The sequence below is a fragment of the Ips typographus genome, linkage group LG11 (assembly GCF_016097725.1).
Source record: "Ips typographus isolate SLU linkage group LG11, UJ_Ityp_2.0, whole genome shotgun sequence".
Classification (NCBI taxonomy): Eukaryota; Metazoa; Arthropoda; class Insecta; order Coleoptera; family Curculionidae; genus Ips; species Ips typographus.
In genome coordinates this window covers 9,191,733-9,201,141 of record NC_138432.1, presented here as the reverse complement: position 1 = coordinate 9,201,141, position 9,409 = coordinate 9,191,733, and the positions used below count along the sequence as shown (strand labels likewise).

The following is a 9,409-nucleotide window of genomic DNA, read 5'->3' as shown; positions in this document are numbered from 1 at the left end:
ATTATCGATTTTCCTGTCACTTTACTCGAACACATCTCTAATAAAAAGATTTTTAGTTTGACAGTTCACAGTGTTCACACATCCTAACCTCAATCTTTTTATTTGAATTTATATTATTTATTAAATTAAATTTAAAACTTGAAACTTGACAAAAATGGCCCTTTTACATAAACTAATGCCTCTAAACCGACTGGTAACCCCAATTTCAAAGGTATTTATTTCAATTAAGTTTTAAACATGCATTTAAATCCGCTTTTTTAAGTTGATCCCCCAGATTCGGCACTCCAGCTATAAATCCTCCCTGTTCTTGGAGGATATGGGCCCTATCAACCGAAAATACGAAGTAACCCAAGTACCAGAAGACTGGGAGTACGTCAAACGAGTGCTACCACCCATAACAGTTCCAGAGCCACCAAAAAAAGACCATTTTGCTTCAGGTAAGCTCCTTCACCTATTTACAACTGCATAACCTATTTGGACTTGTTTAGGGTGGAAACCCCAAGAAGACCATCTAAAAGAACGGCCCTACTATGTGGCCAGGTCAAAAAATCACATGATACCATGTTACTTAAAATTTGCCTTCAACAAAACCAAAAAAACTACAATTTTGAGACACATTCAAGGTGACATTTGGCTTTTGGAGAAAGAGATTAAGGAGTTCCTGCAGCCCCAGTTTTACCTACCAATTCGGACACAAGTGAATGAGTTTGTTGGGCATATTAGAATACACGGAGACTATGTTAATGCTGTAAAATATTTTCTAGAAAAGAAAGGTTACTAGTGTTAAATTTTTGTTATTAAATTAATTTAAAACCATATAAAAAACTGGTGGTTAATCATGTGCCATTTGTTTTAGCAATATAGACTAAAATAAATGTCTGATTAGTGAAACAAATAAGTATGAAAAAACTGTTTCACTTTATTGAGTATTAACGTTGTAACAATTTGTATTTAAAGCTAGTTTAACAACTGAATGAACACTAAACTACCATTTTACATGTTGCCTACATGTAAACTACAATCTAAAATATTTACACTAGGAAAACAAATAAATATAGTTCCTAAATTGTAAATCACTTAAAATAAGTAGAATTTGAACAAACATGGGGAATGAACAAGAAATAATGAGATTCACTAAAAAATGCACATAAAGTTCAGACTTCAAGACTCTCCTACCAGCATAGGTTTTCAATCAGTGTCGCTTGTAACTCCATGCCCACTAGTTGGCGTAGTGGGAACGTAGCCACAATTGTGATTTTTGGGTGAGCAACTAAACCCAGTATCACTTTTGCCGCTATTGTTGATCACTTTAAAGTAACGGAGCAACGGACTTTTCGGTGCTGAACTGCTTTTACTGCTTCGCGGAGTCAGCTCCAATCTGGGAGATTTTGGCGAACTGGGCCCCATTGTTCTATCCGTCATTTCTTGACGCAGATGGTGCTCAATGCGCAACTTAGTCAGCCAATCTTGCGATTTTCGCTTAGGCGGGGAGTAGTTGAGATGGGGGGCAGTACCGTCCACCACATAGTTTGGCAGATTTAGTGTTGGAGAGGCAAGAAGACTCGATGATGAGGATGATTTGTACACTTCTAGTGAAATTGATTTGGTTCAAAATTCATAACACTTACTTATTCACAGCACTAACTTACCTAAAGCTTTATTCAACGACTTTAAATTCATAGAATCATCTTCAGGGCGTACCAGCATTTCAATAAACTGATCTGGAGTGTCGCCCTCCTTGAAATTACCATCCAAATGAGCAAACAACCGTCTAGGACCAATTTCAGTCCCAATTCGTTTACTGTCACTCCATAAATCACAGTCGGCACGCCGTTTTAAGCCGTTAGGAACGCAATTTTCGCACAAACTCTCCGCTATTGTGGCTTTCTGACAGTTTTTACACTGCCACGCCGGTCTTTTGGGTACGATATCAAAATTGCCTGTCGTGTAGATTCGTTTCCTGGACGGTTTTTGAGTTGGGAGTGGTAGGACTTCGATACTTCCTAAAGATTTGTCGGCATCAGAGTCATCTGAACCGCCCATAGTCCAGATTTTAAAGGACATATCATCTGAACAGGTGATAAGTGAGGGTAGTAGTTTACTTTTACACCAAGCAACACATGTGACCTGTATATTTAATAAATTAGCTCAAATAAGGCAAACAGACTCTGTTTAGTTACTTCTGACTGTTGTGTCACATCTCTGATCTCATTTCATTAGACGTAGATCGAAAAAAAGTGGCTTGAAAAATATTATTACCGCTAAACTTTGTTTAAGATGTAAGTTTTTTTTAAAGAGGGTTTCAGATGCTGCTTTAAGCATAAAAACGTTAGATTTTGATAAGGGTAGATTAAAAAATCATCAATTTACGTTTTACATTATTATACAGAATGTTATAATATCGAAAATGTAAGTCATCAATTCTACATTGAAAAATAATGCCAGTTTGCTATATCCTACCTCAAAAATGTAGATTTTTAATATATTTACCAATTGTTTTGTAAGTTTTGACATTAGGACAGATATCACGTGGTTTTAGAGGATAAATTTAGATAGACAGTCACCTAAACCCACTTGGACGAGAATCTAACGTACAAAGTCTAAGACTAAACGGTGTAAATAAAGATGAAAGTTTTGAAAACTAGCAAAATGACGAAAGACTTTGATTGGTTGGTTATATACTATGGCTTCTGTAGAGTTACTATTTGAACGTTCTAAGAATTGATTTAAATGATGAGAAACCTCTAGGACCAGTTTGAAAGTGCCAGAAAGCTCTAAGTGCCACTGACAATCTTCTAAAAGTGTCTTAAACCTTCCCAGACTTGTTTTAAATTGTCAGATGTCTCTAGGACCGTTTTGTATGTGCCAAAAGACTTCTAAATGCTATTGAAACATTTCTGAATAGTTCCAGAGTCCTCTAGAACGGCCTTAAACTTTCCCAGAACTGTTTTAAATTGCCAAAGGCCTCTAGCAGCATTTTGAAAGGTCTATAGGCTTCTAAATGCTATTGAGAACCTTCTAAAGAGAGCCAGAGGCCTCTACAAGTGTCTTACACCTTCCAAGAAATGTTTTTAAATTGTCAGATGCTTCTAGGGCCATTTTGAAAGTGCCAGAAAACTCTAAGTGTCACTGAGAATCTTCTAAAAAGTATCCGAAGCTTCTACAAGTGTCTTAAACCTTCCCAGACTTGTTTTAAATTGTCAGATGTCTCTAGGACCGTTTTGTATGTGCCAAAAGACTTCTAAATGCTATTGAGACATTTCTGAAAAGTTCCAGAGTCCTCTAGAACGGGCTTAAACTTTCCCAGAACTGTTTTAAATTGCCAAAGGCCTCTAGCAGCATTTTAAAAGGTCTATAGGCTTCTAAATGCTATTGAGAACCTTCTAAAGAGAGCCAGAGGCCTCTACAAGTGTCTTAAACCTTCCAAGAAATGTTTTAAATTGTCAGATGCTTCTAGGGCCATTTAGAAAGTGCCAGAAAACTCTAAGTGTCACTGAGAATCTTCTAAAAAGTATCCGAAGCTTCTACAAGTGTCTTAAACCTTCCCAGACTTGTTTTAAATTGTCAGAGGTCTCTAGGACCGTTTTGTATGTGCCAAAAGACTTCTAAATGCTATTGAGAAATTTCTGAAAAGTTCCAGAGTCCTCTAGAACGGCCTTAAACTTTCCCAGAACTGTTTTAAATTGCCAAAGGCCTCTAGTAGCATTTTGAAAGTTCTACAGGCTTCTAAATGCTATTGAGAACCTTCTAAAAAGAGCCAGAGGCCTATACAAGTGTCTTAAATCTTCCAAGAATTGTTTTAAAATGTCGATTGTGCCAGAGCCCTCTAAATAATACTGAAAACTTGCCTGAGTGTCTTAAACCTTCCAATAATTGTTTTAAATTGTCAGAGGCCCGTAAATATAACTGAAAATTTTCTAAATTGCCAGAGGCCTCTAAGGGCCTTTTGCACCCACATATTTAAAAGCACTCTAGACTAAGTTCTCATTTGACTGTGACATTTTCACAGTCAAACCATAACTTAGCTTAAGTGGGACCTAGGGCGCCTTTAAATATATCGATGCAACCCGCCATAAACCTTCTAAACATTGCCAGAAGCTTCTGCAAGTGTTCTACATCCTCTAAGAATTGTTGCTACATAAACTTTGATCATATACTACATAATTCATTACATAATTCATTGTAGCCCATTGTAGACAATCAATCCATATCCCATTTAATCACAGACAAACGTTTTTTTGCTGGTGATTGTGACCCAACAGTCAGAAGTCACTGAACAGACTATTTGTTACCTCTGAAGTGTGTCCAGTCAATTTAATAATTGGCTCTGAATAATTTAAATTCCATAAGTAGGCACTTTCATCTGAACTTCCACTTATTAAATAAGTATCCTCCTCATTTAAAGATGATTTGACATAGAAAGAGTCATTCTGATGACCTGTGTACTTCATAACTGGGCAAGTGTCATAAGTGGCAACATTGTAACAATAAATAGTATTGTCCAAACAATTGGCGTACAATCTTACTCCTGAAAACAAATTCTCATTTTGTTAATTTAGCAAAAATCACCCAGAGACAAACCAACCTGAACTATCAATAGTTAAACTACTATAACCATTTTTAGCACTAGCTCCACTAAATGGAATAACATGTTTAGGCAAGGACTTCCGCTTTTGTACAGTATAATGTTTTCTCAGGTCCCAAATTTTTATTATACCATCTCCAGCGCCGCACGAAATTAGGGAGTTACTGTTTTGAAATACCAGTCCGGTAACGCTTTTAACTCCTACAATCAAACCCACTTTTCTACCAACACAAAAAAAATGTGGCTGGAAAAACCCAACCTGAATTCGACATCTGCATGGCTTTTTTCTTGCTTTTGCTAGGAGTGTGAATGTCTTTGGCCACATGAGAGTTATATATGGTACAATCTGGTTTCCCTATAAAACTATTCTGGGCGCATCTAATGTCCCATAAAATTATATTTCCGTCACGACTTCCAGTAACAAAAACGCTAGGATCGTCTTTTCTGAAGGCGACAGTTCTCACTGATCTATGATGACCTGTAAACATTCGCACTTCTCTGAAACCCCCTTCTTCTAAATCAAAAAGTTTAGAGGTGTGATCCCCAGACGCAGTTACAAGCTGCATTTGGTTGAATCTCCATGCCAAATCGAAAATCGCGTTGTTATGGGCCGCAGTGCAAACCCTGAAAGGAGGAACCCTTAATGTTTATAATTCAATTCTGAATATGTTAAAGAAGAGATGGAAACTGCCACTTAAATAAAACTGATAGTAAAATGTTAAAAAGTCGCCAATAATTCAAAATCAGGTTTCAGAAAAGTTTAAAAGTTCCCTAATCTTAAAAGTGAGTGCAAAGATTAAAAATGTTATTAAATGAGTTCATAGCTGTAAACCTACAAATTCTGAAAATGTTTCCAATGTAAAAATAATCTAATTAAAACAAAATTTGCAAGGCATAGTCAGATTGTCAGGTAGTTTAATCTTACTACATCCTTCATCATTTCACTTATTTAATTGATTACATTTCAACACTACCATATATTTCTTCAGTTCCTAGAAAACAATAATAAACAACACTTACCTTTCTTCATTCTCAGTGTTCATGAGTACCAAATGTCCATCTTCATTGGCCATGGCAACAAATTGTTCCCTACCTTCTTTCTGGACAGTTTTGCAAGCAAAAACTGGGGATTCATACGTAGGCCTATGCATATAAGGTGGTTGGACCCGATATCTATAGAACATCGGGTCGTAGTCTTTCCACTTGAGGACTGAAACACCCATTTTAACTTAGGATCACAGAGAACACACACAAAAATCAAAGACAGCAATTTGTAATATGTTGTTAGCGTAATAGTCTATAGACACTACAATCTACCTACGGGTATAATAAAGTTTAAAATGTTCAGCTTAAAAACGTAATTAATGGACTTTTCCTTAAGTTTCTAGAATGTAAGCAAACTTACAACCAAAACAATAGAAACTTACAGTATCCATATTGACGGCTCACCAAAGCTTTGGAACAATTTCTTTCAGCAAAATCCATTGTTTGGATATTGGCAAAGAAAGATTTGGACTAATTAAACACATATAAACCCTAGATATTGATAAATTAATGCGGGAAAGTTTGTTGATAGTTTTTCATTGACAGCTCACTAAACTAAATTCGTTTATTATTAGGTTATGATGTAATGTTAGTCTAGTCTCTTCTTTAGTGAGATGTTGATGTTATATGACAGATGACATTGACGGGTCTTGTGAACAATAACTAACCATGAATTTACTACGACGAGATGCTTTGTCCGCTGTTGCCATCTAAGTGATCAGTCACTTGGTTAGCATAGGTTCACCTAAGCATTTTTTTTTAATAATATTTAAAAAATAACCCTTACAGCATAACCATGTTTTTGATTACTCTATGTGATCGGCCACTAGGTTAGCATAGGTTCACATATTCTCATATTCATTCTTTTTTCAAAACACTTCTACAATTTTTAAGAATGATGTAATATTTGATTTCAGACTACGCGTGCGATTTGGCAACAGCGCAGACGAACTTTCCAAATCAGCTGATCAAATTCCACAAAATGCTTGTAAAATCATGGATTTTTTGAACGATTTTGTGACAAAAATTGTGGATCGTTCGCATTTTTTCTTTTTTATCTGTACTATATAGGACGTAACCTAACCCAAAAAAAAAAAATTGACTCAAAATTCGTGGTTAGCTATTCTTCACAAGACCCGACATTGACAGCTACACACGTGAAGTTCTTTAAATTTTAAATATTAACATTATTAGTTTTCACTCTCAAATTGTTAAAGTAAACTAAAACAAAGCCAGAATGAGCGTTCCCCTGCCTGCCGGGGCTACAGATCTGGGTAATATCGACAGCGATCAAATTAAAACCGTACGTTAAATTTTGTGTTGTAGGAAACAAAAAACCTAACCTAATTTTTGCCTGTTTTTAGTTTAAAGACTTTTTAATTTCCTACAATAAACTCACAGAAATGTGCTTTACGGACTGCATTTCCGATTTCACGAGTCGAAACATCAAACAGGCTGAGGTACATCAATAAGTTGTTTAAATTAGATTGCAATGACGACTTTTAGGAAAAATGTTCACTGAATTGCCTGGAAAAGTTCCTGAAAGTCAACCAAAGGATATCACAAAGATTCCAGGAGTTCCAAATGTTGGCTAACGAAAATGCTTTGGCAGCTGCCAAGGCTGGTTCCTGAATTAAGTTCCTCTAGGTTAGGTAATTGGGTTTGTTAGTAAATGTTAAAAAAAAGACAATTTATGGAGTTTAATATTGAGAGATTCCTAAAAAACGTTTCAGCTAGTTTTACAACAAGATTTTTTCTTAATGTTAGGTGCAGATCCATTAGGCAGTTCCTCCTTTAAGCTTATTACATCATCAGTGATCAGAGGAAATTGTAAACTGTGATGGTTGTGCAAGGCCGCATTTGTTAGTCTTAACATAGCTTCATCTGTATTAAAAAAAAACTGTAGATATTTACTTAAACAAGTTTGAGGTAATTGAGACCTATATGAATATTGTTTTTGGCTGAGGTAACAAACCAAGCCATTATCTGGTTTCTGGTGCAAAAGTCATTGATATCTTCAGGCACATTTTTGGTGGTCATGTCTCCTTTATTGGCTAGTAGAATAGTTGGTATTACCTGACCACCTGGAAGGGACACTTTTTTCCTTAAGTCAGATAACCACTGCAAAATCAATCTGTAAAATAACAGGTGAATGTTGTGAGAGACAAAAGGTAGTACCTTTGGGATTGAATTGAAGGTTTCAGGACGTGTCAGATCGAAAACTAGGGCGGCAGCCACCCTATAAAAAAAATTACAATAAATCCTTCCTACAACCAATAATCATTCAATTGAAAGATAAATATATACTACAGCTATTTTGTAAGTTCTTTGGCCCTGTATGGTTCAAAACCCCATTGACTTAAATAAAAAAATTACAAACATACGAATGTCTATAAAAAATCCCAGTAAGCGAACCGAAACGTTCATGACCGGCTATATCCCACAGGTGCAAATTAATTCTGGTCTCCTCATCCCATTCTAATGTTTTCACGGCAAAATCCGCTCCAATTGTGACCTTGTAGGTCGAAGAAAACTCGCCTGTAAATAAATATAAACAGGAATGTTAAATATTATATAACTGAGAAAATAAAAAAGGAATGTGTGCCACAAGTTTTCCGGAAACAAATCGATTGTTTTGTTGATTAGGAATTCAAGGAATGTAGAAAGTATAGATTTTGCCAGGTAGTTGACCCAGTTTTAGTTTCATATTAAATGCATTCCAGAGGAGGCAAATTTGAACTTTATCTTTTCTTTCAATTAAGGAAGGTTGAGTAAATAAAACTTAATCTCACTCAAATTAGTTTGAAACACATGAATTGAAGAATCAGTCCAATAAAGAGCATGGGAAAAGTAATAATATCTTATAAGGTTGGCCTTTCACCAAATAATATAGAAAACGTCCCATGAATAGAAAAATATCACTATTGTCCATGACCAACAATCAACAATATAATTGTGTTATTATTTTGATGTAGAAAATGTATGTTTTGCAATACAATCTAATCATGACAGTGTGGGAAATCATAACTATTTTTGGAAAAAAAAAACACGCACGAGTCGTTGATGTGGTTAGAACTTTTTTTAGTGCGACATTGCCCATCTGAAAATCAAACTTTATATTAAATGATTGCCGATAACAGATTTTCAAGCAATGATACCTTCAAGAGGATTATAATAACAATAGAAACAATCAACTGTCAAGCACAATTATTATTTACGATATTTTTACAACTTACCATCAGTGTATCGGCTAATAATCGAAGTTTTGCCTGGAAAATAAACCAAATTTGAATGATCCAATCGGTGATGTTTCAACACACTTACCAACGCCAAAATCTCCAATAACCACAAGTTTAAAGTTCAGTTCTTTCTTATGCAAATTAGCGATTCTCAATCGATCACTCAGAGTAATTAATCGTTCCCTACTAATTGCACCATTTCTAATTTGTAACGAATTTGCGGTCATAATAGTTTCAGCAATCCAACGATCACGCACTGTTTAATTAGTTGATCCGCTGTTGCATCACTGTAAAACTTTTCAAAACTGAGTACAGATTCGATTTAGAATGAATTTTGCGTACACACATCACCTGTTAGGCTTTTATACGATTTGGTACTGGAACAATAGTTGTGCGAATTAGAGATAAAACTGGTTTATCCTTAAAGCACACCTGACTTATCTTTGTCACTGATTACGTTGAGCTTCGCGCCAAACAAATTTGTTAATGATCGCTACCTTGAAATGTTTAAGTGCAGGTAATATATAGAGCCATCTATAGG

At 35.5% G+C, this 9,409-nt stretch overlaps 4 protein-coding genes across 5 annotated transcripts; 2 read left to right on the top strand and 2 right to left on the bottom strand.

Annotated features, from left to right (window-relative positions):
- The first annotated feature begins 49 nt into the window (after window positions 1–49).
- On the top strand, window positions 50–917 carry mRpL49 (mitochondrial ribosomal protein L49). Its single transcript, XM_081989892.1, has 3 exons — window positions 50–211; window positions 263–437; window positions 489–917. Exons 1-3 carry the CDS (start codon window positions 155–157, stop codon window positions 779–781), a joined length of 525 nt encoding a protein of 174 aa, XP_081846018.1. The 5' UTR covers window positions 50–154; the 3' UTR covers window positions 782–917.
- Window positions 900–6,203, bottom strand: l(2)dtl (WD40 domain-containing protein denticleless). Its single transcript, XM_081989879.1, has 7 exons — window positions 6,013–6,203; window positions 5,606–5,795; window positions 4,845–5,209; window positions 4,586–4,786; window positions 4,293–4,528; window positions 1,650–2,127; window positions 900–1,589 (listed from the first exon to the last, which is right to left on the bottom strand). Exons 1-7 carry the CDS (start codon window positions 6,068–6,070, stop codon window positions 1,189–1,191), a joined length of 1,929 nt encoding a protein of 642 aa, XP_081846005.1. The 5' UTR covers window positions 6,071–6,203; the 3' UTR covers window positions 900–1,188.
- Window positions 6,204–6,408: 205 nt separating this feature from the next.
- Tim9a (translocase of inner membrane 9) lies at window positions 6,409–7,340 on the top strand. The gene is made up of 3 exons (XM_081989895.1): window positions 6,409–6,932; window positions 6,994–7,089; window positions 7,136–7,340. Exons 1-3 carry the CDS (start codon window positions 6,867–6,869, stop codon window positions 7,259–7,261), a joined length of 288 nt encoding a protein of 95 aa, XP_081846021.1. The 5' UTR covers window positions 6,409–6,866; the 3' UTR covers window positions 7,262–7,340.
- Window positions 7,315–9,354, bottom strand: LOC145735809 (ras-related protein Rab-38-like). 2 transcript variants are annotated; one of them, XM_081989888.1, is made up of 7 exons: window positions 9,215–9,354; window positions 8,954–9,155; window positions 8,866–8,898; window positions 8,014–8,167; window positions 7,808–7,868; window positions 7,570–7,750; window positions 7,315–7,513 (listed from the first exon to the last, which is right to left on the bottom strand). In XM_081989888.1, the coding sequence occupies exons 2-7, from the start codon at window positions 9,093–9,095 to the stop codon at window positions 7,359–7,361; spliced, it is 726 nt and encodes a 241-aa protein (XP_081846014.1). In that variant the 5' UTR covers window positions 9,096–9,155; window positions 9,215–9,354; the 3' UTR covers window positions 7,315–7,358. The 2 variants fall into 2 exon arrangements, with proteins under 2 accessions (XP_081846014.1, XP_081846015.1); XM_081989889.1 differs by having other exon boundaries at window positions 9,211–9,345.
- Window positions 9,355–9,409: the final 55 nt, after the last annotated feature.